Raw genomic sequence first — 27,476 nt, forward strand, 5'->3', positions numbered from 1 at the left:
CACGCTCACCCCGCCCTCCTCGAGTAGTTGTATTGATTCGGAGGGTTGCAGGACTCAGTGGCCGCTTTTGCACGTTGGCGTCTGCAGAGGCTGCGGTGATGCCCCGCGTGCACGAGGGAGGAGGAGGGAAAGGGGGCCAAGGAGGTTGTCAGGAAGGGTCAGGGAGTGTGCAGCCCGGGGAGAGTCAAAAGCGCCAGAGAGAGCGGCCCGGATCTGCAAAAGCGGCTCTGCCTGCGTTCTTGCCCCCAGAGTTTGGCAATTCTGCGGCAGACTGTGTCTGAAAGGGAAGGCTCCATTTGGAGGGATGCATTTGCCACCCACAGCCCTGCCCTGCCGACGTCTGCTCGGCTTGGACATGATCTCGGTTTGAGTGGCTGTCCGCATCCAAAGAAGCTTCAAGCTGCGCGTCAACCGTTAAGCATCCGGACTAAGCAAGCACACAGGTCTGCTGTTCAAGGACTACGATGCACGGGTCCATTCCCTGCCTCATCATTTTTCTTATCCCTCGCAAGGTGTATTAAATGTTTTCGCCACAAGAGGGCGGCCTTTCTCTGCTTTGGTATGTTTTTTGTCCCTCAAAAAGCATTATAAAAGTTGCCACAAGACGGCGCCCTTTCCTTTCTTTGCCATGTTCTTTCAGTATTGCATATATTAGTAATATATGCAATACTGAAAGAACATGGCAAAGAAAGGGCGCCGTCTTATGTAATATACGTACATGCTCGTACACACACATAATATGTATTTGTATATATCTCTCCATTTCCCATTGATTCATTTCTATGTATGGGGCTTGGATTGCTGGCAGGAGGAGGAGGGATAAAAAGGAAAATCGCACCACCTTCTTCCCTTCCACCATCCCCCGTTTACATGCGTGTTGCTTATTTATTATTATTATTGTGTGTGGGTTGTTGCACTCAAGGCAGGCTGCACGGGCTGCTGCTAGGCCTCGGAGTGGTTGCTAGGGAACGGCCTCGCTTGCCCAGCCCTCTTCGAGTAGTTGTATTGATTCGAACGGGGCGAATCAGCGAGCCAGAAAGGAGGGGGAGGAGTGACTGGCGTCTGCAGAGGCTATGGCGTCAGCGCCTCCTCCCGTGATGCCCCGCGAGCGCGAGGGAGGAGGAGGGGGAGTGGGCGGGGCCGCGCGGGCCGGGGTGGGCGGGGCGGAGGGGCGGGCAGAAGAGAGCAAGACCGACGCCATATTGGACGGCTCTGGCTAAGGGCAGGTGAGGGGGCGCTTCTCTTCCTCGCCCCTTTTCCCTCTGGCAGCCCCAGGTGAAGCTGGAGGGGGGGCGGGTTTGGAAGGCCCCTCCCCAGTTGCCTACCACCGAGGGAGGAGGGGGCGGGAAGCGCCTGTGCTTCAATATTATGGGATGCGCCCCCACTTGGAGGGCAGCTACTGAGGGGGTGAGAAGGAGCCTCTTGGGGAGGGATTCTGGGACCACCCCGCCCCACCCGTTTTCCTGAACGGGGTTGTGGGGAGCGAGCCTTGCTGCCGAGGGGGCTATGGGGGCCGTTCTGGATGAGGAAGGAGGAGGTCGGGGGGCTCTGTTGGGGGTGCCCCTGTGGGGGCTGTATTGTGGGGTGCCCCCTTGATGGGGCAGAGCTAACTATGGAGTGGTTGGGAAAGGGGAGGTCAGTCGGGGAGGGGGAGCAATTGGAGGAGCCCCCCAGCCCTTTTTCCTGTGACAGACGGGCTGTGTGTTGGGGGGGGACTTGCTTTCAGGCAATGGGAAGGGGCGTTATGGGGGGCTGGTGGGAGGCTAGCTGGGTGAGTGGAAAAGAAGGATAAGGCTAATCGGGGGGAGGAATTGGGGGGCTTCCCCCCTTTCCTGTAACAGAGGAGCTGTGTGCCATGTTTTAAGGGAATGGGAGGGGTTTTATGGGGGTGCTTGTTGGAGGGAGGAGGGGGTGGTGGGGGTCCCAAATGGGTGACTAGACAAGGAAGAGGCTTCCTGTAACGGAGCTTGAGGGGCTGTGGGTGTTAATGCAATGGGGCAGGATTGTATTATTGGGGTCTTCATTGGAAGGGGGGTGCACCTTATTAGGAATCTACTCCACATGTATTTTCTTTCCTAGACTTCAGTTAAGCAGCTCTGTCCTCCCCCCCTGTTTATTTCATCCCCCCCTGCACAACTGGGGAGGGGGAGTCTGTGCTTCAATGTCATGGGGGTGTCCATTGGAGGGTGGATAGACGGGTGAGGGACCCAGTTAGTGGGTGAGGAAGGGGGTGCTTTAAAGACCCCCCTTCCTGACACTGACAAGTGGAGAGGCAGAGAGCGCCTTGCTCTAAAGCAGCAGGGAGGTGTTATGTCATTGAGGTGCTCAATGGAAGGAGGGGACTTGGGGGGTACGTATTAGTTGGAAGGGGTGGTATTCAACGCTAGCCCTACTCAGAGTAGACCCACTGAAGTTAATAAACATGACTAACATAGGGGCCATTAATTTCAGTAGATCTACTCTTGAGTAGGACTTAGTTGAATACAAACCAGGGTGTCCCTTGGGGAACCTAAGAGGGTGATTGAAACGGAAGGCAGGCAGTGACCCCACGTCCCCCTCTCCTGACCAGGCAAATGCGAGGGTTGAGCTTAAGCAGAGACTGGGGTTTTTTTCAGTGGGGAGAATCCTCTGTTTCCTTTGAACTGGGTGGGTGAGAGAGGAAGGATCGTAGCGCAGTGGCAAAGAGTTCCACGTTCAGTTCCTGGCAGCAAGCATCTCCAGGTAGACCTGGGAAAGGCGCCTTGCCTGAAACCCTAAAGAGCTGCTGCCGGCCAGTGCAGACCAGGGGTTCCCAAACTGCTGCACGGACCACCAGCGACCCGTGAGCTGTATCCAGGTGGTCTGTGGCAAGTCTGTGGATTTGTGGTTGGAGGCAAGAGACCACACACCCTTTGCCTTCAGTGTTCATATTGATTTTTAATTGGATGTTTATTGCTTCTTTTCGTTTGTGTGATGTATTTTATTGAATTACAGTTTGGATTGTATGGAGTTGCAATGGCTGCAACAGGCAGAAACCTCATCCCGGACCCTCAGCAATTTTCCAGTGATCTGTGGTGGGGGGGAAAGGTTGGGGAAGCCACTGTTCCGCTCCCGCTCTCCATGGACCGCAGAATTCTGTAAAATTCAGATTGAAATACAATAAAATACAAAAGTAAAAAGCTATAAAAAACGTGTTTAAAAATCAGTAGGATGGACCGATGGTCTGACTCTGTACAAGGCAGCTCCCTGTTATATGGGCTCTAACGAGTGTAAGATTGTGACCTGCCCAACAGGCCTGCTTGTATTTGCAGGGGCTATGGCGGGCGGGTGAGGAGGGGATATTTCTAATTGCTGGGCATAAGCATGACTAGGCCTCCAGGGCTAACTATTTATTTAAAATCACAGTTTGCGCATTCCAGTGCCTTGTCATTGAGCGGCAAGGAGAAGGGTCCCTGCCCAACCCCTGAAGAGGAATTTAATGGAGGGTGCCCAGTAATTTCCCACGGCACTTACAATCCTCTCTGTAATGTGTTGGTTCATCTCTCTCTCTCTCTCTCTTGTAGCGAACAGTGTTCACACCCTCGTCTCCATGAGCGCAAGGTCTTGAGGCTGTTACAAGGCACTTTGGCATTACCTTTCCCCTGCCCCTCCCTCCCCATCCGCCATGGATCAAGACTATGAAAGGCGCCTTCTCCGCCAAATCAACATCCAGAATGAAAACACGATGCCTTGTGTAAGTCTTGGACAAAACCCCAGTTGGGGGCAGGTGGGAAACCTCCGTCCCAGGGGGCCAAGTGTGGCCCTCGGCGCTCTCCTCCACACTCTCCTCCAGCTCGTTTGCCCAGGTGGAGGGTGTCCTTGAACTGTAAGAACTTCTCTTGCTTGCCTAGAGGGAGGGAGGTATATGAAGGCACCTCTGATTTCTATGTGGCTGAATTGTGGCCTTCCATACAAGGGTTGCAGTCAGGCAGTGTACACAGTACTGGGCTAGAGAGATTAATGCTCTGACTCTGAATAGGTGCCAATATTCTATTTAAATTAGCCCTTTATTCAGAATGATGAGGACTGTACTCTTGCTCCATTTTTAAGGGCCGAGCAGTCGAGTACCAGTTCTGCATGCAAAAGGTCCTAGGGTCCATCCCCAGCATCTCCGGGTAGGGCTGGGAACGTTTGGGACAGCCACTGCCAGTCAGCGTAGGTAGTTCTGAGCTAAATGGTCCACAGTGGTCTGACTCGCTCTGTATAAGGAGGCTTTCTCGGCTCTTTCTCTGTAAAAACTCGTGTCCATCAGTGATGCCAATGATGAGTACATTTTTTAAAATGTGTGATAGTTATGGTGATGTGGGGCAGAAATGAATCATGCAAGCTTGGCAGTTCTAAAAGTTTTTAGCTTTGTTTACAAGTCACATAAACATGCTTCATTGGGTCACCGTCTCTGTTTAGCTTCACCTACCTCACAGGGTTGTTAGGAGGCTAAACAAGGAAGGGGAAGACCCAACTACGCCAGCTTGAGCTCCTTGGAAGGAGGGTGGGGAGAGAAATATAACGAAGAAATGTAAATAAAAAAATACTGTTCCAAAGGGAAATAAAGCATGGTGGGTTTGCATTGTCTGATTCCCCACCCCCAAATTACAGGTTGCAGACATGAGGAGGACGCTGACGCCTTCAAACTCCCCCGTCTCCTCCCCCAGCAAACACGGCGACCGGTTTATTCCTTCCCGAGCGGGAGCCAATTGGAGCATCAGTTTCCACAGGATAAACGTGAGCATTGGGCTTGTGCCGAGGGAATTCCCTGGTTTTATATGCGTGTGTGTTGGTTCTAACATATACCACTTTTCTGTTTAGGCGTACAAAGTGGCTTAAAATAAACCTGCAGTGGAGAACCTCAGGCTGGGAGCGAGGAATGGCCCTCTTGGGAAGTGCCGTATTTGAAGGGGGCTGACCGTTGTGAGGAGACTCAGAGGTCTCTGGGACTGTTAAACCCCTCAGGGAACTGCCGCTCTGTGAGGGGATGGGGAGGGTCTCCTAACAACTCTCAGCCGCCTTCACAAGCTGCAATTCCCAGGATTCTTTAGGGGAAGCCACGTCTATTTAAAGCGTAATAATAGTGGAATAACTGTCTGGTGTGAACGTGGTCTTCGTTAGATACAGCCATTTACTGTTTTCTTCTATGCTATAATCTTTTTTGGGGAAAGAAAATAATACAGTTTATGCTAAAAATAAGAAGGCTTTTTGTTTCGTCATCACTGATATAAGGAAGGGAAGGTTTAATACAAGAGACCCAAAACAGCACTTTCCGCCCTACATCAAGGGTGGGCTGAATGCGTCCCTGTAGGGATTTCTGTCTGGCCCTTGGGAGTGTTCCCAGGCCATGCCCCTCACTGGTCCTGCTTTGCACCGTCACTGAGTGGCCCTGCCTGCCTGGGATGTGTCCTTGAACTGTGATGCCTCCTGCTGCTTCTCTGGACATGAGTGTGTGTGGAAGCCTCTGGGATTTTGTGGCTGGAATGTTGTCTGTTGTACAGAGGCAAGAGTCGCACCTGTTGCCCCTTTTTTATTTCTCCCCCCCCCCCCCACTGGCATGTGGCCCTCCTGCTGAAAAAGGTTCCCTGCCACCATTTTAACGCCTCTGTTTCATCTCCCAAAGCTAGATGCCTGGAAGGCAGTCCTCACTGCTCCTGACTCAAGGCCTGAGGAGGGTGGGGGCTTCTCTAGCAGGCTGGCTTGTGAATGAATGAACATAAAGAGAGCCCTGCTGGATCAGGCCAGTGGCCCACCTAGTCCAGCAGCCTCTTCTCACAGTGGCCAACCAGATGAAAAAGTACCCTCGGCCCTTCAGTAAGCATTCATCCTAAAACAGTTTTTAGAAATTCTGTAGAAATATTAGTATACTGAGCAGTTGATAACCATGTACCCATCTGATGAGGGGTCCTTTTGGCAGATGAACTGGGGCAGAAAAAAGGCCTGTGAAGGTGGGGGGATTCTGAAAACAGGCTGCGTGCTTAAAAAACCCAACACTCCTCTTTCCTTTGCTTTCCAGGAAAACGAAAAGTCTCCAAGTCAAAACAGAAAAGCAAAAGATGCGACTTCAGACAACGGCAAAGGTAGAAATCAAGGCCTGTCTCTTTGCGTGTCTGTAATCCCTTGACCTGCGTGTTCAAAGTGCTCAGAGTCCACGCTGGGGTATGGAAAGAGAGGTGGGCCCCACCAGGCAGAATAGCTTAACTGTCACGTTATTCTGGCATAAGCTTTTGTGACCTGTGGATCACTTCATCAAGAAAGCTTATGCCGTGATAAATTTATTAGCCACTAAGGTGCCACAAGACTCTTGCGGGTTTTCTGCAAAAGACGGCCCCTCTGGAAAGTGGACGATTTTGTCCACCTACCCAGGAGATTGCTCCATCTGTATTTCATGCTCTGGTAACCTCCACGTTTGACGATTGCAGTGCACTCTGCATGGGTGAAGGCTGTTCCTTTTTGGAACCTTCAGTTGGTTCAAAGGGCAGCGGCCACATTGATGCCCAGGGCTCCATTTAGAGCTCGTAAACACCCATGTTTTAAAACAGCTTCACTGGCTGACAGTTTGTTTCCGGGCCCAGTTCTTGGGCCCTAAATATCTACAAGATTACTACCATCCCTACAGACACTGTCGGGTTTTGAGCTAGGTGGACTGAGGATCGGACTCGGTGTAAAACCGCTTCCTATGTGCCTAGATTTTATTTATTTGTATTTAGGGTTTTTTCCTAACTTCACTTATCAGCTGAAAAAGGCTCCTGGAACAGCTTATGATGACTGAGACTATCCCTGTTCTCACGCTTCCATTTTAAAAAGACACGACACAAAAGGAAAAGGGATAGAGGGGGAAGGAGAAAGAAAAAAAGCAAACTCAGGCTTGAGTTCTCTGAATAAAAGTGTTCTTCCTGGTCAGGGGAAATAGGGGAGCAAGCTTCTTGGCCCTTTTCTGACTGGTGGGACCAGGCCGGTCTCCTCCTGGCCATGATGCTGTTCCTCAGAGGGGCTGCCTGTTTGTGGCTCTTGTTCTTCTGGCCTGCGTGTGCTGCCTGTTTTTGAACCTCGCTAATTCTGTCTTACTAACTTTCTGTGAAATTCTGGCTCTTAACTCCTTTGTGAATATTAACATTTTTGTCACTTAAATGCATATTCTGTGTCTACGTTTTCTATTTTGTAAGTTATTACTTTAATACTGATTTTTTTAAAAAAGAGAAAAGAAAAATAAGGTGTCTTCATGATTCTCTTTCTCCACTGAGCAGATGGCCTGGCGTATTCGGCCTTGCTAAAGAATGAGCTCTTGGGAGCTGGAATTGAGAAGGTACAAGACCCCCAGACAGAGGACAGGAGGCTGCAGCCCTCCACCCCTGAAAAAAAGAGCCTTTTCACGGTATTATTTTTCACCTTGCTTATTTACTTACCCTTCTCTTCAGCTGAAAAGGCCCCCAGGAGCGGCTTCACAGGCAATCGATTTAAAACAAGACAGAGCGCCTCCCCCCCTCCCCCAGATTGCAGACTAAAAAACACGACATGAAAGGAAAAAGGGTTGAGGAGGGATGAGGAATTGAAATAAAACTGCAACACAAGGAAAAGTTGAGGAGGGATGAGGAATTAAAATAAAAGTGCAACACAAGGAAAAAGGGGTGAGGAGGGAAGAGGGGAAGCAAACTCAGGCACCAACTCTTAAACAAAGTCTAAATAGTAGCTCTTATGTAATGACCCACTGTCACGGAAATGGTTCAGGGGCAGGAGGAGCCCGACGCAGGTTGCCTTTCAGCAGAGTTGGTGGGATGGGTCTTGGTACCCCTCTTTCCCACTGTTGCCACCTGCTGGAACAGCTGCTTCCCAGTGACGGTGGAGAGGAGAGAGCAGGGCCCAGCGGAGATTTGTGTTATGCATTTCAATAAAATATCCAGGGCGCCTTCCCTTAAAAAATAAATAAATACAATGCACAATAACAAGAAGGAACAATAACAGTTGAGCCATAAAGATAATCTATGAAAGATACTGAGCAACAACAGGAACAGCACACGACAACTTAAGCTGTCCAACTAAACGTTTTTGGCACTAACATTTACAGCTCCGGAGCTTTTATGCCCCGGGAGGGTCACAGCGTTCTGCAGGAGAGTTTCTCCTTTAAAGGCTTTGGAGGAATGAACCTGTCAGGCAGTCTCATATGGAAGAAGATGACTCTTGAGCATGCTGGCACCAGCCCAGTGACGGGTTGATTTTTGGTTGTTTTTAATGAAAACCAATATTTCCAAACCTGTATTTTGGAATTCCCTGCCTATTGGCCTTAGGCAAGTGCCATCATTACACTCTTTTGGATGGCTGCTGAAAACAGCTTTTTGTTTCGGCAGCTCCTGCCAGACACACAATCTGTTCTTAACTTTGGACTGTCCCAACTCCCGCCATCTCGGGCCGTCTGCCATGCTGGCTACAGCTGCCGGGAGGTGTAGTCCACGTGTGCTGCCTTGGGGCCAGGGGTTCAGTGGGCGGGAAGACAGGCTGCCTGGATCGTCTTCCGAAGAGGATGGTTGGGTTGTTGTGGGGCGGGATTGCAGGCATTTGCTGAGCCGCTCCTCAGGCAGAGGGGCGCATGGCTCAACGCTCCGCTTTTAATGTCGGTGTGCTTCCTTCTGGCTTGCTTCCTCCTCACCCGTCCAGTATTCCCTCACCACGAAGCGCTCCAGCCCGGACGATGGCAACGAGGTCTCTCTGTATTCCCTCTCCCCCGTCAGCAACAAAAGGTTGGCTCTCCTTCTCGACAGCGGGTGGTGATGACAGTGGAAATAGCTTAATGCGGAGGGAAGGGTCTGGGGAGCTGTTTTTAACCCCCCTTGGTTAGGGTCTCGGGGTCTTGCTGGGGATTCCAATACAGGGCGGAGGGTGGTGGGGAGAGGGTGCCATTCCATGTCTCTGAAAACTCCCCAGGCTACCCCCCCCGGCCCTGCTGTGCAGCTGAGGTGCCTTTGCCTGGCCGTTGAACTCTTAACGAAGCCTGACTGCTGTCTGGGTGGAGGTTAGAGAGGGGTGGATGAGCAGGTGGTATTCAACGCTAGTGCGATTTAGAGTAGACCCATTGAAGTTAATGGACACAATTCACTTAGGTTATTAATTTCAGTGGGTCTACTCTGACCAGGACATAGTTGAATGCCACTCATTGTGGGTAGAAGCTTGCCTACTGTACAAAGGTAAAATTCACCATCCTTGCTCCTCCCACCCGTTTTTGCGTCTGGCTGCGCCCACCAGTGGCATGTGGCCCCCTGGAAGGTTGCACAGAAGGGAATGCGGCCCTTGGCCTGAAAAGGGCACCCCACCCCTGGTTCTGAGAGAGGCCACTTAACACAGATTTAGAAAAAAAAAAAACATTGCCACACTCTAGGCTGTTTTCAAAGTTTTTAAAGTAAGTTTTTCTTTATAGGAAGTGTTTAAATCGCCAGGCTCTGGGGTGTGTTTTAAGGGAAGCAAGCTTCCTCCCTCTTCACATCCTCCTCCTCTTCCTCTCCCACCCTCCAACCTCCCTTCCCACCCGGTTAACAGCCAGAAGTTGCTAAGGTCCCCTCGAAAGCCAACGAGGAAAATCTCCAAGATCCCGTTCAAAGTTCTGGATGCTCCGGAGCTGCAGGATGACTTCTACTTGAACCTGGTGGATTGGTCCTCCCTCAATGTCCTCAGCGTTGGCCTCGGGACATGTGTCTACCTCTGGAGCGCCTGCACCAGCCAGGTAAAGTCGAAGGGGCGGGTGGCGGTTCAGTACTTCCTCTTTGGTTTCCTAAGCTCTTTACTTCCTTTTTGTTTTTATAATTGATAACTTGTACATTTTGATAATACATATACTAGATCCCTATAATTACAATAGATTAAAAGGAGCGTATGCTTGTACATTGGGTTGATGTGTCAGAAATAAAGCTCATTTTTCAATAGATTTGTTTGGTTTGTTTAACTTGGGGTTTCTTATAATATGTTGATTTAATGATTACCACAATAGACCATATTTTCTCAATTCGTTCTGTAAAGGAAGGAGCAGTTAGATTCCCCTCCCCAAGTTTTTAGCTATGATTATTTTTGGTGCTGTAAATAAATTTCTCGCTACTGTATTTTTTCTGGAACTGTATTTTTTAAATATACAAGCAAAATTATTTTGAGGGCTTGAGGTACAAGACAACTTAACATTTCCTCCACCTCTTTAATTCCCCTCCAATGGAGGCCCAATGAAATTTTCCACCCTCGATGGAGTCTGCCTTTTGGCTCTCTGCATGAGTTGCAGCTCCAAAGACTCGTTCAGAGCATGCCCCCAAACAGTGACTCTGATCTAAATGTAGGGTTCCTCCTAATAGGAAGGAGTCTTTTTTTCTCTGTTAAACCTCAAAATAAGTAAAAGTACGTCTCCGCTGCTGGGCGTTTGAGAAATGCTGTTTGATTCTTGCTGCGCACGAGGTCTGAACAAAAATTAGTTGCCTGTCTACTGCCACTGTAGGGCTTCTTTTCTGATTCTTTGCTTCTCTGAACTGTCTGCTTCCCCCCATCCCCCTTCTCTTTCAAGGTAACCCGGCTGTGCGACCTGTCTGTGGAAGGCGATTCCGTCACCTCCGTTGGGTGGTCAGAGCGGGTCAGTACATTGCCGTCACCGTCATTTCTTTGAGGCACAGTGTTGAGAGTCATGGGCTAAGCTGGACCACAAGGTTGAGGAATCTCAGCCCTCCAAGCCTTCTGTCTGGCCCTCAGAAGTCTCCTCAGCCGCGCCTCACCTCCGAGGCTGCGCTCCTCGCTGGCCCTGCCTCACACCGCCTTGAGTGTTTTTGCCTGGCTGAACTGTGTCCTTGAATTCCCATAATGCCTCTTGCTTGTCTGGATGGGAAACAGAGAGGGGTGTAGAAACTTACTCGTCCCACAGCGTGTTACAGAGGCCCATCTGGCCTCATCCAGAAGTCAGGCGTTTAGTGTTGCCGGCCCCATGCTGTGGAACACTCTTCTGGCAGCGATTCCACGGGCACCCTCCTCACTTGTGACTTTCAGGCATCTGTTCAAGACTTTTTTTGTGCTGACAGGCCTATGCAGCAGTTTAATTTTTTTATTTTTGAACAGCCAGTCATTTTAATAATTGTTTTGTTTGTTTTTAAATGTCTTTATGTTTATGATGTTTTGCGAGGGGGTGGTATATAAATACTTTTAATAAATAAATGAATAAATACTATACAAAAGTGAAACTGACATTTACTGCTCCGCCCACTGCACCCACCGCTGTCATGTGGCCCTCAAAGGCTCCCTAGCCCTGCTCTATGACTCTGACTTGGTCTTACCTGTGATCTCTTGGCTTCGCGTCCCTCTCTACACTTAGGGCAACTTGGTAGCTGTTGGGACCCACAAAGGCTTTGTACAGATCTGGGATGCCGCAGCTGGCAAGAAGCTGTCGATGCTGGAGGGGCACACGGCCAGAGTAGGTGAGCAAAATGGGGCCTGGGGGGATGGCTAATGTCTATGGCCAATGCAATACTACGAGGTTAGTCTGCCAGGGCAGGTTCAGATGTTCAAACAAGCCACAGGCCTAGCCTTCTCTGTGAGTGTAGCCAGTGACTTGTAAAACAGCCACAGAAAATTGCACCCGAGGAGATGAAATCCCTTGAATGCGGACGTTTTAGCCTGTGTCCAGATATATTGCATGTATGTATGCTGGAACCAGATACTGGAAGAGATAATGGGCTGCATTCAACTTAAGTCCGAGTAGACTCATTGAAATTAATGAACCTAAGGTGGCCATGTCCATTAATGGGTCTACTCTGAGTAGGACTAGCATTGTGAATGCCACCCATTGAAATCAGTGGAAATGACTAGGTGAAGCCCATTGATTTCAGTGGGTTGTATTCAACTGACTCCTACTCAGAGCAGACCCAAACTGACATCGCTTTGCTCGCAGAACTGGCAGCTTTGCAAAAACACTCTGCTGCTGGTGGCTTAACTCTCGGCAGTTGGAATGTTCACAAGCATGCCTGTGACCTCACAGCAGCTCAGCCAATGGTGGTGAGGGAGGCTCTGCAATCAATGGGCAGTTGTTTCTGCTAACAGGGACACACACACACACACACAGTTGTTCACTCCAGTGGTGCTGGAGAGTGTTTGCTCATCTGTGTGCCTCCTCCCTCCCTGTACTCGTTGCTCTAGGTGCTCTGGCGTGGAACGCAGACCAGCTCTCTTCCGGCAGTCGGGACCGGATGATCCTCCAGCGCGACATCCGGACGCCTCCCATGCAGTCTGAGCGGCGTCTCCAAGGCCACCGGCAGGAGGTGTGTGGGCTGAAGTGGTCCACTGACCACCAGCTCCTGGCGTCTGGCGGGAACGACAACAAGGTACAGTAGCCAGGGCTGAAGACTTGGCTCCCTCTGCACGGCCCGTGTCCGAGCAGGTGCTACCCAGGCACACCAGATGGGTGCCTCTTGTGGGAGAGCTGCACATTCCCCAGCCCTCCTCTATGTGCGCGAGGTGGAGGAACGCCGTTGGATTGCAGCTTCCAGCAGCCCTAGCAATGGACAAAACGGAACTATGGGAGTTGGAGTCCAGTAGCATCTGGAGGGATCCCCGTAGGTTCCCCATCCATGATCTAAGGAGCAGCATGCCCTCTTGGGGAATACCTGTGTCTCTCCAGATGTTGCTGGATTCCCAGTTCCCATCAGCCCGGGATCCGGCAAGGCCAACAGTCAGGCATGATGAGGATGGGAGCTTGGACCCTCCAGTGAGCCCCCCTATTCCCAGTCTGAGAAGTAGCTCCTTAAAGATAGCAGGACAGTGACAGCAAATACATTTCATCGGAGCTGAAGCCAACCTAAGCAATATTTTTCAAAAGTCCTGGCTGAATTTTTTTTTTAAAAAGTCCTTCAGCTGGCGTCCGCACAGACATCGCACGAGGTTGCCTGGCCAGCTTCCCCCAGAGACCAGCCTATGGGGGGGGGGCATCTCCTTCCGTTTGCTTGCTTGGAACGGGTGGGGACCCTGCACTCCTCCAGAGGTTGGTGGGCTCCAGCTGTCGTTGGGGATTATGGGAGTTTGGGTCCATCCAGAAGGGCTACCTATTTACCCCCAGTTCATAATATATGACGGGTGGGGTGGGGATCAAATGTGGCCCTCCAGGCCTTCCTATTTGGCCCTTAGCTCTCCCCCCAGGCCATGTGGTCTAATCTTAGATGATGTTTTGAAAACTTTTTTTAAGAAATGTTTTTAAAGATGTTTTCTTTTAATGTGTTTTAAAGTTTGTTTTTATGATGTTTGTTTTTATGATGTTTGCTGCCCTGGGCTCCTGCCGGGAGGAAGGGCGGGATATAAATCAAATAATAAATAAGTAAAGGTCCCCCACTTCACACCCCAAGTGTTTTTGCTTCGTGCTTTCCTGGATAGGGTGTTGTGGTGTAGTGGTTAAGGTGTTGGACTAGGACCTGGGAGACCAGGGTTCCAATCCCCACACAGCCATGAAGCGCACTGGGTGACCGTGGGCCAGTCACTGCCTCTCAGCCTCATGAAAACCCTCTTCATAGGGTTGCCATAAGTCGGAATCGACTTGAAGGCAGTACATTTGCATTTTCCTGGATAGAGAGGGGTGTGCGGGTGGGCGTAGAAATTAGGCTACTGGACAAAGGTTAAAATTTGCATTAAATAATTAATTGCTCCGCCCATTTTTTACTCTGGCCCCGCCCTGGAAAGTTGCTCAGAAGGGAAGGTGGCCATTGGCCTGAAAAAGGTCCACCCTCTTTGACTTGTGACGTCACAACACCTAATATTGAAAAAAGGCAGATGAAGCTTTAAGGGGAGCAAATCTTTCTGCTCCTTCACAAACCCCTTGCAGCCCCCTCAGCTCTGCAAAATAAATAGAAAAATAAACGTTTAATAACCATAAACACAACTTAAGGCTTTGTGCTGTTTGAAAATAATTTGAATCGTCATACTGTGACTATTCACTAATGTTGACTGATAGAATCCTGTATCTGAACAAGCCCAACTAATGCTCCTGTTAAGCATTTCTGTACTAGGAGCCGTTGGATTTTATTTATTTGGCCACTGAAGATGACCCAAAGGTGGGGAAATGGCTGGCTAGCTTACTCTGGATGCGCTCATTGGAACAGGCATAGCAGTGCTTAGTAGTTGTGTTTAGTTTACTTTATGGTTGTTTGTAACTTACTTTGGACTGTTTCCTCTTAACTCTGTTCTTCTCACGTAGCATTTTGCTATGGCAAATGAAGCCCTTTTGCATGTTTTGTGGCCAATGGCTCATGCTGACGCATTCCCCCCCCCCCCCCCGCAGCTCCTCGTCTGGAACCACTCCAGCCTCAGCCCCGTCCAGCAGTACACGGAGCACCTGGCAGCCGTCAAGGCCATCGCGTGGTCCCCCCACCAGCACGGGCTGCTGGCCTCGGGGGGCGGGACGGCCGACCGCTGCATCCGCTTCTGGAACACGCTGACGGGGCAGCCCCTCCAGTGCATCGACACCGGGTCGCAAGTGTGTAACCTCGCCTGGTCCAAGCACGCCAACGAGCTGGTGAGAGCCTCGCAGTGGGAGCGGGCAGAAGGCGGCGATTGCTATCATCAAGCCCCTTTCTCCTCTTTTTAAATGCAGAGTTTTTCAAATCTTTCTGTAATAATGAAAGTGGCAAGCACGAACAATGAACAGGGAGGGACAGAGCAGCGAGACGTGTCGAGTCAGAATACCGTTAAGAAAATTGGACACGTGCTTTTAACGAGTGACACGGAGAAAAGGGAAAAATGGACTACGGACAACTAAACGGATCGGGGAGCTGCAGGGGCCAGATGGGGAAGGGGTGGGAGGGAATAGGCTCCAGCAGACTGTCATGCAAACAGCTCCAAGTCAGGGTCCCAGACCTCAAGAGTACTTATGTCCTTTGTGCCTCTGAGTAAAGCTGCATTTCCTCCCTTCTTTTCCTCGTGGTGAGCGTCTGTATAGTGTATTTCAAGTGTCCAAAGTTATGTACTTGTTCAGTAAACTGCACAACGACCCTGTAAGGTGGGCCTGTGCTTCTTTCCCTCCCTTCTCTCTGTAGCATCAGTTTTTGGCCACGTCGCTTGTGGCTTTTAACAGCATCCTTCACAGGGGGCATTTTGAGGAGGGGATAATGGAGGGGGCACCCCCCCCCCCCGGTCTGTCTCTCCCTCTGTTTGCTGTTCCATCTCTTCACCTTTTCTTTCTGACCCCAAAGGTGCTCTCTCCCGCCTCTCCACAGGTGAGCACTCACGGATACTCGCAGAACCAGATCCTCGTGTGGAAGTACCCGTCCTTGACTCAGGTGGCAAAGCTGACCGGGCATTCCTACAGAGTCCTCTACCTGGTGAGTGTTTTCCCCCATCACACCCCAAAAGCTCTGCAGCCTGCCTTTTGCCCTGTTATGCTTTTACTTTTATTTATTAATTTTTGCTTTATGTATGAATGCAACTGCAAACTGTGGGGAGGGGACTTCCGTTCCCTGGCAACAGCACTCCCTCCTGAGCAGGAACATTCCCTGGCAGGAATGTAGGAAGATGCCTTAGACTGAGTTAGTTCATTGCACCGTCTAGCTCAGTATTGCCTACACTGGCTGGCAGGGCTCTCTCCCAGCCCTACCAGGAGATGCCAAGGAGTGAGCCTGGGACCTTCTCCATGAAAAAGCAGGTGCTCTGCCGCTCAGCTGTAGTCCTTCCTCTATGCCCAAAGTAAGATTCTAGTCCTCATGGTCCTGAATAAAGGGCTGATGTAGACAGGGGCCTAGGAAGTGGCCTTATACAGAGTCAGAGCTCCGTATTGTCCGGCAGCAGCCCTCGGAGGTTTCAGGCGGGCCTGCCTCCCGGTCCTACCTCCTGGAGATGCCGTTGGGGAGTAAACCTGCTGCCTCCGCCACTGAGCACGGCCCTGTCCCTCCTGCAGGCGATGTCACCTGACGGAGAGGCCATCGTAACGGGAGCAGGGGATGAAACGCTGAGGTTTTGGAACGTCTTCAGCAAAACCCGTTCCACCAAGGTAAAAACAAGCAAAACAGTTCCGCGTTTTGAGTAGTCGCACCCAGACTACGCAAGCAGATCCCACTGGGGTGCTGTGGTGTCTACAAGAAATGTACCCCTGTTTTGATTTCTCGGTGTTCACACGCAGTGGACAAAGCCATGCTTTGTTTTTAACTGTGGTTTAGGCCGCATAGGGGAACAGAGAAGGCTGCCTTACCCCAGAGTCTAGCTTAGTCTTCTCTACACCAATAGTCTTACTTGTTTGTTTATTTAACTTGTGTATCGCTTCCTGTTTCAAGAAATCTCAGAGCAGTTTACATCTCAACAAAAAATCAATATGTGTTATATAAAAATAGTCTTTGACCTTAGTCCTGGGAGCCACCTCTAAACCCAAACATGCATTTGAAGACCCGCTTTTTTGTAATGTTTACCGTATGTTTGTGTGATGCTTCTGTGGTGCACCTTTAGATCAGGCTGTGACCCTATTAGAGAGTCCCGACCCACCAGTCGAAGGCCAGGGGACCACACTGTCTGGCAGCAGCTCTCCTTGTTTCCAGGCGTTCCGAGCCCCACCTGCGGATGACAGGGGGTGAACCTGGGGCCTTGTGCCTGCAAAGGCAGATGCTTTGCCTCTGAGCTATCACCCTTTCCCTACAGAAAGAGCAAGATTCCAGTCCTCATGATTGTGGTAGAGGGCTGACTAAACACCAAGGCAGGAGCTGCCTTATACTGGCTCAGACCATTGCTCCATCTGCTGTCTGCCCTGACTGGCAGTTTCAGACCGGGAATCTTTTCCAGCCCTTCTTGCAGGTGTCAGGGATTGAACCTGGGACCTTCTGCATCCCAAGCAGGTGTTCTGCCACTGAGCGAAGGCCCTGTCTGTCCCTGTCCTTGCAAGTGTTTCTCCAACACTTGGTCTGTTTTCCCTGCGGCTTTTGCCTTGGGCGTCTGTACCTTGCCTGGTGTCCACAGGGGAGCCGCAAAGCCCCTGGGGACCAGCTGGTGGGAGCGCTGCAGGGGCTAACCATCCCTTCTCCTCCCTCTTTTACCCCTAGGAGTCTGTCTCAGTCCTTAACCTCTTCACCAGGATACGGTAAAAGCCCACTGAGGAAGAGATTGACTTTTGGGGGTGGAGAACCACTGACCGGCTGCATGGAACCGCCCTCCAGGCCGTCATCTGGGGGGAAATGGGAATGCGCCGGGGGGAGGGGGAGGGGCGATGTGTCAGAAACATGTTCAGAGGGGGCCTCGGAAGATCCTTTATTAAATCTGTGAGTGTGAATGCCATTGGATGTTATTTAGGCGTGGGTGGAATGGGAATGCTGTTGGACGAGTCTACCCTCTTCAGAGCCAGGGAGAGGAGAGTGTATAATATTATGTGTATTGGTGTGTGTGTGTGAGAGAGAGAGAGAGAGAGTGTGTGCATGCAAGTGTGCTGGACCAATTAAAAAAAAAAAGACAGGAATGAGATTGTTTCAATCCCTGGTGGGGAGAAGAAGAAAAGATTGCCCGCATGTTGGCAGGGTGTGGGTGGTTGCCTGGACTTGGCAGAGAATAGGTGAGATCTGATTGGGACTTTTGCAGTCGCAGGGAGGAGGCGAGACCCTTCGGGGTTAGACATTCCAAACGGCAGAATTCCCTCCATCTTTAGTTTCTGGGTTCCCTCCCTGGACTCCCAAAAGCAGGTCTTCTGGAGAGCCGCGAGGAGATTGGGTTAGCTTGTCCCAGCCGAGACAAAGAGGAGCCTCTCAAGTAAAGCCCCTCAGCTCTTGGGGTGGGGAAAACGGAAAGGGTGTTGAAGGCAGCCGTCCCAAAATGGCAGGACTTTTTCTCTCTCTCCCATTTTCTGGAGCATCTTTGTGTGGGCAGGATGAAGCCCCTGTTTATTCCACTTTATACCTGCCTTGGAACTAAGTGGGCAGGATCACAGCCAGAAATTGGTATTTTTTAAAAAAAACTTGTATAGAAAAGAAGTATTGGGATGTTTTAAAATACGCTTCGAAATCACGGCTGAAATGGAAGGGAGATGGGAGATCCTGGTGTTCGAGACCCTTGTACGGAGCTGCTCCTCCGGATGCTTCTGGACTACACCTCCCATCATCCCTGGCTACTGGCCCTGCGGGCTGCTGGGAATCCAGCAGCGTCTGGAGGGCACTGCGTTGTCTGTCCTTGTCCTTGAAAGCTAAAGGCTGGTGGCTTCTTTCTGTGGGTGTCGGAGAACACAAGAATTTTTTTTTAATTGCAAAAATGTAACCATGGTATGTCAGGTATGTGTTCTCCCTACACAAACACACAGACGGGCTCTCCTTGCAGCCTCTGGGATTCAGGAGTCTTGGCAATCTGTGTTTTGCCCAAACCGGAGGTGGGGAGGGAAGGAATTGGCTGGGCAAGGAGGGAGCGCAAGGCCAAACTGGTAGCCAAACTGTACTCCAGCATTTAGGTCTTGGAAAAGACCAACGAGGCCTTTGCAGAAAAGACATTTCTTTGGTCCTTTGCAGAGCTGTCATTAGATCTGAAGTGGACTCTTTTTAAAAAATGTTCCTTTTTATTTTGTGGAGATGAGATGCTCTTTGTCTCTTGGAGCCTTTTTTTGAGTGGTGGGGAGAGAGAGAGAGACTGAAGCACTTAAATGTTCTGCGTGTTGCTTTAAGGATGAATCTCCCGTGTTCAGCAGCCCCGGCGTCATTGTTGTGTGGGCAGCGCTCAACCAGCGGTACATTGTGGCTTGTTTTTGTTCCTTGCTGTTGTTTTGGGGGAAACGTCTGTGTGTGAGAGTACGCTTTTGCCCTGCCCTGCATTGTGTGAGGGGAGGGATGCTTTTCCTGGGGCTGTTAGATTTGTTCAGGTGGCAGTGTGTGTTTGTGTTGGTCCAATGACTGGAATGCCCTTCACAAGCAGCAGCCATGCCACCTGTCGAAGGCCCTGCCAGGGTCAGCCCTCCAGAGGGCGGGGGACTCCTTGCTCCCAGCAGCACCGGTGGTCAGAGATGATGGGAACTGTGGTCCAGCAACATCTGGAGGGGCACAGATGTTCCCCATTCCTGACCTAAGAAGTAGATCAGGCAAGATATTTATGAGAGAGGAATGCCTATTGTTAGACCATTGATGGGGAAAGGTGCATCCCTCCGGATGCTAATGGAGTCCAGTTCTCAGCAGCTGCAGCCAGCATTGCCAGCGGCCAGGGATGGGGTTGTAGTCCAGCAGCGCTGAGAGGACATTCCCTGCTTCCTGCAGGAGGTTGAGGAATGCCTGTATTTGGAAGAGGCATTCCCTCCTGAGAGCAGGGAATGCCTCTTCTTAGATCAGGGAGGGGAGAAACCTGCCGCCCCTCCAGATGCTCCAGCAGCCAATGTTGGCCAGCCGTTAGGGATGGAGTTGGGGAGGCCAGGAACATCTGGAGGGCACCGCCTTGGCTGCAAGCTCTTAAAAGAAGCCCGCCCGAGCTTTTCTCCGCCCTCCCGCCCTTACATCTCGTGGAGAGGGAGCATGAACAATCCAGCACTTGGAACGTCAGGAGCCATAGAGGGCCTGCACTCCAGGCCAGCATCCTCACAACGTTCCTTCTCTCTCATTCATTCTCTGTGAAGCAGTGGCGTGGAAGGGGTGTGTATGTCACAAAGAGGCGTTTGGCTGCCTCCTAATAAATACCCCTCTGTGCTTGTGTGTGTGAGTGTGTGTATATGTACGTGTGTGTGTTTCTCAGTTTGGATGGCAAGAAGTGAGTATAATGCAGCGTGTTGACTAGCTACAAACGAGCGAGGGGGTGGTGGGCAGGCAGGGGAAACCTTGCAACCTTTGTATTTCCATACGTGTTAACTTTCTGGCCAGGAGTTCATGAAAATTCTTTGAGTAATATTTGGGCTGGGCATTCCTTTTTCTTTTTGTGTGCATGTCTGGAGGATGTCGGCGTTTCTTATATACGTGGTGTGTTCGTAAGAGCCAGGAGCAGAGGAGATAATGCGGAAGAAGAAACCCTTGTAACGATACATTAATAAGAAAAGTGTTAAAATGTTTCTGGCATTAAAAGGACGTGTGGATTTCAAAACTGACCTTGCCAAGCGTGTGATGTTTTTGAAAGCTTCGCCAGTGGGGGTGGAAATGGGATTCTGAGGTGTGTGGGGTGTCATTCCTGGGCTACAGTGCTCAAAAGAGATGCGCCTGTAAGCTGGGGTGGGGGGAGCCATTTCTCCAGGCCAAGGGCCGCATTCCCTCTGGGCAAGCGCCTGGAGGCCCCATGGCAACGGTAGGCATGGCCAGATGCCACAGTGGGCAGAGCAATGAGTATAACAACCCTTTGTACAACAGGCTAGTTTCTACACACTCAACGCACCCCTCTGTGTCCTCCACCTGGACAAACGACGCGTTCGAGGGCATGTTCTAGATGGGTAAAAACAACTCGAGGTTGTGAAGCAAGGCCTGTGAGGGGTGTGTCCGGGGGGGAGTCCCAAGGGCCGGATAGAGAGAACTGGAGGGTCACGTTTGGCTCCCAGGCCTGAGGTTTCTTCTCCCCACTGCGAACCTGGAATATAGACCAGTTAGCAAGTCACCCTGTTTGGGGGAGGGAGGGGTTTAAGTGCCAGCGGTCCAAAGCATGAATGCGCACAGGAGCTGCCTTAGCCGAATGAGACCATTGGTCCATCCTGGTCAATACTGCCTACACTGGCTGGTAGCGGCTCTCTGGGGTGTCAGGCAAGAGTCTCTCCCACCCCACCTGAAGATGCCTGGGATTGAACCCACAAATCGGGCTCCACTACTGAGCTGCAGTCCTTAAAGATTCAAGTCCTCATGGTTCTGGATAAAGAGCCGGTTTACCTAGGGATCCATGGCCCTTCGCCTCCCAGCCATCATCTCCCGCGTCCCAAGGGTCTTGAGGGCCTCCCTCTTTTGTTACCTGCGCCATATTCTTCCTGGTTGCCTGCCTTTTGTTGCTAAGGGGATGGTTGCCATGAAGGCTGGGCCTAGCAAACAATGATGGCAACCCTTTACCTGGCAGAGGAAGGTAAGCTTTCTCTCTCAGGAGCTGGCCTCAGCAGGAGCTGAGGTGGGGTGTGAAGGCAGCAGAGCCCCGCCATGGATTTCCGGTGTCTAAACTATCGGGATTTGGTGCTGAATCGTCCGTATGTCCCTCAGAGTACCCTGGAGACTGATTTCCCCACTCCGCTGTACAGGTGAGTGTCTAAATAGTTACTTTCTTTTGCCTCTCAATTTTGACAGAACAGAGAGGGATTGGAGTCCCTTCCCAACGAAGCAAGTTGTAATCAGTCTTGGGAGTTTTCTGAAGCCACTTTGGGTTGTATTCAGCTGAGTCCTACTCAGAGCAGAGCCACTGTAATTAATGCACCGAAGTTAGTCACGTCCATTCACGTCAATGGGTCTACTCTGCACAGGACTAGCGTTGAATACTGCCCTTTGTCTTTAACAATTAGACCTGATTTGCCGAATTTTATCCAAACTCTTACATAACTCTTAGATTTAACCTCAGGTTGTGATCCTGGGGTTCAGAGCATCCTTCCCCAAACCATCAAATGTCTGCACGGGGCATTTGAAATCAGTGCTGCTAAGCAGGCATTATTATTAAAAGAGTTTATAAACCGCCTTTCCTTTTGATAAGAAAGACCCAAAACGGCTCACAAACAAGAGCCAACGACCAAAAAATAAACATAAAACCGATTATAAAAAATATACGTACTCAATTAGCTACATTCTTAGCTGAGCCCTTTTACGGTTTCAGCGGTGACATTAGTATCTGCCTATGTCTGTGTTTTACTGTGTAATTATTTTATTTAACAAAACTTATATACCGCTTGATTGTAAAAAAAATTCTTAAGTGGTTTACAAAAAAATTAATCGCTAAAACAATTAAAAACAAGTAATTAAAAAGTTTTAAAACAATTAAGAAAACAGGCTAAAGAGATTAAAACACATCATGTGTCTGGGTAGGCTTGCCTAAACAAAAAAGCTTTAAGCAGGCACTGAAAAGAATACCACGGAGTCGCCTGCTGGATGCCAAGAGGCAGGGAGTTCCAAAGGTTAGGTGCTGCCACACTAAACTTGATTACTATACAATTTCTTTAAAAACTGCGAACTTGTGGGAAAGTGGAGAGCTGAACTTAAGGATGGAAAAACTAGCAACAGAGAGAAATGAAACAGAGCTTCTCCCTTTCTTGCTCAGAAGGAAATTGCTGTTTCAGTGGGGCTTGCTGCCAGGTAATCTGCGTAGGACTGCAGCCCTATAAACCATTTTTTGGGAGTTTTTTTAACTGCTACTTTAAAATGTTGACACCCCCCTCCAATTTAGCTCAAAGGGGCCGTGCTGATTTGCCAAACAACCCCCCCAAATACGCATTTTTCAAACTACAGACAAAACAACCAATGAGCTTCATGGCTGACTGTAGGATTTGAACCCTGGTCTCCCCCAGATCCTAGTCAGACACTCTAACCACCCTCTCTCTTTTTTTTTTTGCCCCAGGCCACCCTTGTTACCCAACATATAGGAGGTAAGGAGCTCCATACTCACATGCAGTCAGTTTTATCTTTACAACCACCATGCAAGGGAGGCCAAGATACTGAGACAGTTATGAACCCAAGGTCAGACTTTACGGTTGGCATGGAACGGCTGGATTTCTCACAAAGTGAATGCGATTTCCTCTTCTTCCCCCTCTCCAGTGATGAGTACCTGACGCTGAGGGGCCCTCAGAATGCCCCTATCATTAAGGAGGCCGTTCGCTGGAAATACACCCCTATGGGGTGGGACGCCATCCCTCAGACCTGGTACACGGGGCTGACCAACAGTCACAACCACGACTCCTGGTACACCCTCACCAACCCCATCGGCCGAGAGGCTTATTACCGCTGGCAGAAGTCACATGCCAAACGTGAGAGGACTCTACCACCTGGTAAGCTCTGGCTATCCCGCCGCCTCATTTTCTTCCCTGCAAAATCCTCCTCGGCTCTGCCACCCGATTTTTAAGGTTTCTTTAATCATATTACTGGATTTAACTGATGTTTTGTTTTTGTTTTAAGTTTTTGTTAACTTATTGACCATTTGAATTTATTTCTTACAGTGAGTTGTGTAACTTTTTTTCTGTTCAGGTTGTGAGCCACCTTGTGCGTAAATTTTTGTGGAAAGGTGGCCTACAAATAAACAGTGATGATGATGATGATGATTTTAAAAAAAAAATGCATGGCAAAGAGCAATGGGTTTTGCATCCACTGAGTATCTACTCAGAGTAGACCCATATAAATTAGCCATGTGCATGAATTTAAATGGGTTGTAGCCATAATTATTTTTATTATTTATTAAATTTAATATCCCTCCCTTCCTCCTAGAGGGAGCCGGCAAACAGATGATACAAAGACCTCAAAAACAAAACATCCGAAACACATCTTTAAAAAAACTGTTCCAACCCAGCTGCAAGTGGGAATAAGGTGTTTCTGCTTGCAAGGCTTTCTGGAAGAGGAAGGCCTTCAGGAGGCGCCGAAAAGAGAACAGAGACGGTTCCTGCTGTGTTAGCCCTACACAGAGTAGACCTTTTCAAATTAAAGGACACGGCTAAGATAATTTGCGTCTCAGATTGTAACTAGATGTCAGTGGGTCTACTCTGAGTGGGATTTAGTTGGATGCAGCCCAACAGGTCTATTCAGAGTATGACTGATACTGGATTGCAACCCAATTAGGGTAGGGGTGGGGGGGTTGGGCTGCAGCCTGAATGACTGATTGTAATTGATGAGGGTAGTTTTCCTTTGCTCTCATTTTGTCAGTAAGATAACATGTGGAATGGATTCTCGAATTTTGTTCTTGTAGGATGACACTATGTTTTATTTTGGTATATTTTTTTTGTTTTTTCTGTGGTTGTAAACCACCTTGAGTACAGTAATGTAGAAAGGTGGTATACAGATTAAAAATGAAATGAAAGAAAGAAAAGAAAAACCACTCAGAAGATCCATTGAAATTATTGAGCCTGACTAACTTAGTGGGCAGGCGGGCGTGGTTTTGGGAAAACAGCCTCATGGGCTAACTTGGGATCCATGCTGGTCCCCATTTGGCCCTCAGGCTACAGGTTCCCCTCCCTTGGCATGGAAGGGGAGGAGATGTCACATACAAGGATGGCATTTGCCTTTTCTGCTGCAGCAATTCCAGGCTGTCTCACATCCATCTTTTTTTGCCCTTCCTTCTCTCCTTTTAGCTTATGCCCAGCATTTGCACGAGAGCAGCTGGTATGATCCCATCGTTCCTGCCCAGTATTTGGACCCTAAAACACGATGGGGCGCATTTCTGTGGAGGGACAGACCCATTCTTGGAAAAGAATATGGTAATGGGCAGGATTTGGGGCAGGGGAGGAGAAGGGGGCAAGTGGGAGGCTGGCGCGCCCTTCTTAACAAGGAAAGACTAAAGTGGTTGTGGGTTTCAGACGCCCAAGGGCGGGACGAAGGAAATGTTGCCCTTCAGAGAGGGTTGGGCTACAAACAGCCGTCAGTCCCAGTCGCTGACAATGCTGCCTATTGGAGTTGATGGGAAGCAGGAAGGCCCCACAGGTTCCCCCCTCCCTGAGCTAAGAAGAGGCATTCCCCACTCTGAGGAGGGAACGCCTCTTCTAAATAGAGGCATTCTTCCATCTCTTGCATGCAGTAGGGAAATGCCTCTCTTTAGATCAGGGATGGAGAACATTTGTGTTTCTCCAGATGTTGCTGGACTCCCAGCTCCCATCCTCCCTGACCATTGGCCTTGCTTGCTGTTGGGAGGTGACGTCCAGGAATTTCTGAGGGGGCGCACTTTCCCCACCCCTCTGAACAGAGGCTTATAAAGCCATGCATTGTGCCAAGCAGGTGTGGGGAAGCTTCGGCCCTCCAGATGTTGCTGAACGACAACTCCATCAGCCCTAGCAGGCATGGCCGGTGGCCTGGGATGTGGAAGCTGCAGTTCAGCAACATCTGGAGGGCCGAAGGTGTGAAGTACACGGATTAATGGTGGTGTTTATTGTTTTGTTTTAAACATTGTATGCCTTTTAATATTTTTTTAAGTTGCCTTTTTGAGAAAGACGTCTAAGAAATGTTACTGATGATGATAAGAAATTAAATAAAGTGGACAGAAACTCATTCTTCCCCCCCCCCCAATAATATTGGAACTTGGGGGTCACCTTGTGAAATCCAATGGGAACAGATTCCGGGCAGACGCAAGATCACCGTTTCAGGATAGCCACTACCGACGTAGGCAGCTTTTAAAGGGAGACTAGATAAATTCATGAGGAAGGACTGTAATTCTGGCAGTGGCTACATAATCAGGATGGCTCAGTCCATGGACCCTCCACATGCTGAGGCAGTCTATCTCTGAATACTGTCCTGTAGGGAGCTCCTGTGTGTGTGTGAGAGAGAGAGAGAGAGAACGCACCCTGCTTGCGGCCTTCCTGATTAGCCATGGTGAGAAACAGGGCACTTGATTAGATGGAGCCATTTTGGCCTGATCCAGCCTGGCTGTTCCAGCGTACTCACGTTGTTGAAGCATCCTGGAGTCTGGCAACATCTGGAGGGCCACAGATTGCCCCAGCCTCGCTTCAGAACTGAGGAAGCTGCCTTGTAGTGCATCAGACCGCTGGCCTGTCTAGCTGAGTATGGCCTGCACTGACTGGCAGCAGCTCTCCTGGCTTTTGGTCAGGGGGCATTCCCAGCTCTGCCTGGAGATCAGACCTTAAGAAGCGCCTGCTGAATCAGGCCACAAGGGGGCCCGCCTAGTCCAGCCTCCTGGTCTCACAGTGGCCAGCCAGAGGCCCATGATGGGAACAGGCCCCCAAGCAGGACCTGAGTGCAAGAGCAACTCTCCCCTCCTGCAGTTTCTGGCAAGTGGTATTCAGAGCCATGCTGCCTCTGACTGTGGAGGCAGAGCGCAGCCATCGTGGCCAGTAGCCACTGATAGCCTTGTTTTCCATGAATGTGTCTAATGCTCTTTTAAAACCATCCAGGCTGGTGGCTGTCGCTGCCTCTTGTGGGAGCGAGTTCCATAGTTTAAGTCTGCGCTGTGTGAAGACGCCCTTCCTTTTGTCTGTCCTGAGCCTTCCAAGAGATGACAGGGACGGAACTTCTCTCTGGGGTCTCGGGCAGAGAGGCGTCCCTCCATCACTTGCTGCCTGATCCTTCTTAACTGGAGATGCCAGGGGTTGAGCCAGGGGTCTCCTGCATGCGCTGCACAAGCTCTCCTCCCTCCCTGTCTCCATCCTCTGTTTCTCCCCAGTTGTCAACCGCAACCGCTGCGCTGAGGAGCTGAAGGGCAAGCCGGGCTACGTGGCCCATTTATCTTTCCACACGCCTGTCTTCACCGCAAAGGACTATCGCACCTGGAGGATGTTCGACCGCCAGCCCTCGACCAACCACCAGCACTAGTAAAGCTTCTTCTTGCTGTTTGGCATGATTTGAGAATCCTTCTTTGCCATGGAAGGTGGGGTTGCAAGCCCCTCTCCGGATCACCCCCTCGCCAATGCACAGGCCGATCTCCCGGGCCCAGTCGCTCAGAGCACATGGTGATGGCGGAGGCCTGTGGCATGGCGATGTGATAACTGTTGTGTGATGGTGCCCAGTGGTGCGAAACAGCGGCCTTGTGTATATTCTTATTCCAGGGATGATTGGCAGGTGAGGCCTCTTGATTCGGGGGGCTGGGGCCATATAGAGAAGCCTGGGGGCCATATTTGGCCTGAGGGTTCCCCCTTCCTCTCACCTACTTTGTTCAAAGGTGAGTTCGAAAAACTCCACCTTTACCAACATCCTGATTTACCACAGCAAGGTCCTAGTGGCTTCATCACCGTAAATATGCCTCTTCTGTGAAGCTAATGTGGAAAGCCCTGGTTATGTAACCTGTGTTCACTTTATGATGTGTTCTTATTAACCTTCCCTCCCCCCCCCCTCGAAAGGTAATAACATTCATGCAATGCATGTGACCCGTTTTAACCAAAAGATAAAAGTATAAAATAGCTGGATTTTAATCTGAGTCAGAAAGACTGGTGTAATGGTGAGGGTATTGGGCTCTGACCCAGGAGACCTCGTAGGGTTGTTGTGAGGATAAAAAGGGGAGGGCAGGGCCACCTACAACACCTTCAGCTCCTTGGAGGAATAGGTGGCATAGAAATGAAATAAATAAATAAGAGGCGTGGGAATCCGACCTCTCCTCCCCCAAAAAACTTGAATTCTACAGGGAGCAAAAAATAAAATTCTGTACGCTTTCACCAGCTCTGAAATCAGAGACTTGTTAAAAGAAATAAATTTAAGCATTTAAAATTATTTATTTGTTTATTTCATCCTGCCCTTCGTCCCACACATACCTTGGGGAGTGATAAAACAGAGACTCGCTGCCTTTATAGATTTTGCTCCCCATTCTGTTCCTTTCATAGATGCTTCTGGGAGCTCACAAGCAGGGTTTGAAGGTGCCAGCCCCTCCCCCTGCTTCTCCTCCCCCCTCAGCACATGGCACTCAGTGATAGATTGCGTTTGTACATGGAGGGTTTAGATACTATTTTTGTAAAAAAAAGA

General features: G+C 50.0%; 2 protein-coding genes across 5 annotated transcripts; both read left to right on the forward strand.

Annotated features, from left to right (window-relative positions):
- The first annotated feature begins 1,159 nt into the window (after window positions 1-1,159).
- On the forward strand, window positions 1,160-20,011 carry FZR1 (fizzy and cell division cycle 20 related 1). 3 transcript variants are annotated; one of them, XM_061601332.1, is made up of 14 exons: window positions 1,160-1,226; window positions 3,543-3,712; window positions 4,615-4,740; window positions 6,020-6,083; window positions 7,251-7,378; window positions 8,656-8,738; window positions 9,532-9,715; window positions 10,535-10,600; window positions 11,330-11,432; window positions 12,151-12,335; window positions 14,279-14,512; window positions 15,213-15,317; window positions 15,890-15,982; window positions 17,019-20,011. In XM_061601332.1, exons 2-14 carry the CDS (start codon window positions 3,644-3,646, stop codon window positions 17,058-17,060), a joined length of 1,482 nt encoding a protein of 493 aa, XP_061457316.1. In that variant the 5' UTR covers window positions 1,160-1,226; window positions 3,543-3,643; the 3' UTR covers window positions 17,061-20,011. The 3 variants fall into 3 exon arrangements, with proteins under 3 accessions (XP_061457316.1, XP_061457315.1, XP_061457314.1); XM_061601331.1 differs by having other exon boundaries at window positions 1,185-1,275; XM_061601330.1 differs by lacking the exon at window positions 1,160-1,226 and adding an exon at window positions 1,304-1,407.
- Window positions 20,012-20,610: 599 nt separating this feature from the next.
- Window positions 20,611-27,159, forward strand: TEKTIP1 (tektin bundle interacting protein 1). Of its 2 annotated transcripts, XM_061601115.1 has the most exons (4): window positions 20,611-21,130; window positions 22,629-22,858; window positions 24,149-24,274; window positions 26,188-27,159. In XM_061601115.1, the coding sequence occupies exons 1-4, from the start codon at window positions 21,033-21,035 to the stop codon at window positions 26,334-26,336; spliced, it is 603 nt and encodes a 200-aa protein (XP_061457099.1). In that variant the 5' UTR covers window positions 20,611-21,032; the 3' UTR covers window positions 26,337-27,159. The 2 variants fall into 2 exon arrangements, with proteins under 2 accessions (XP_061457099.1, XP_061457098.1); XM_061601114.1 differs by lacking the exon at window positions 20,611-21,130 and having other exon boundaries at window positions 21,950-22,858.
- Window positions 27,160-27,476: the final 317 nt, after the last annotated feature.

The sequence above is a fragment of the Rhineura floridana genome, chromosome 18 (genome assembly GCF_030035675.1).
Source record: "Rhineura floridana isolate rRhiFlo1 chromosome 18, rRhiFlo1.hap2, whole genome shotgun sequence".
In the NCBI taxonomy this organism is placed as follows: domain Eukaryota; kingdom Metazoa; phylum Chordata; class Lepidosauria; order Squamata; family Rhineuridae; genus Rhineura; species Rhineura floridana.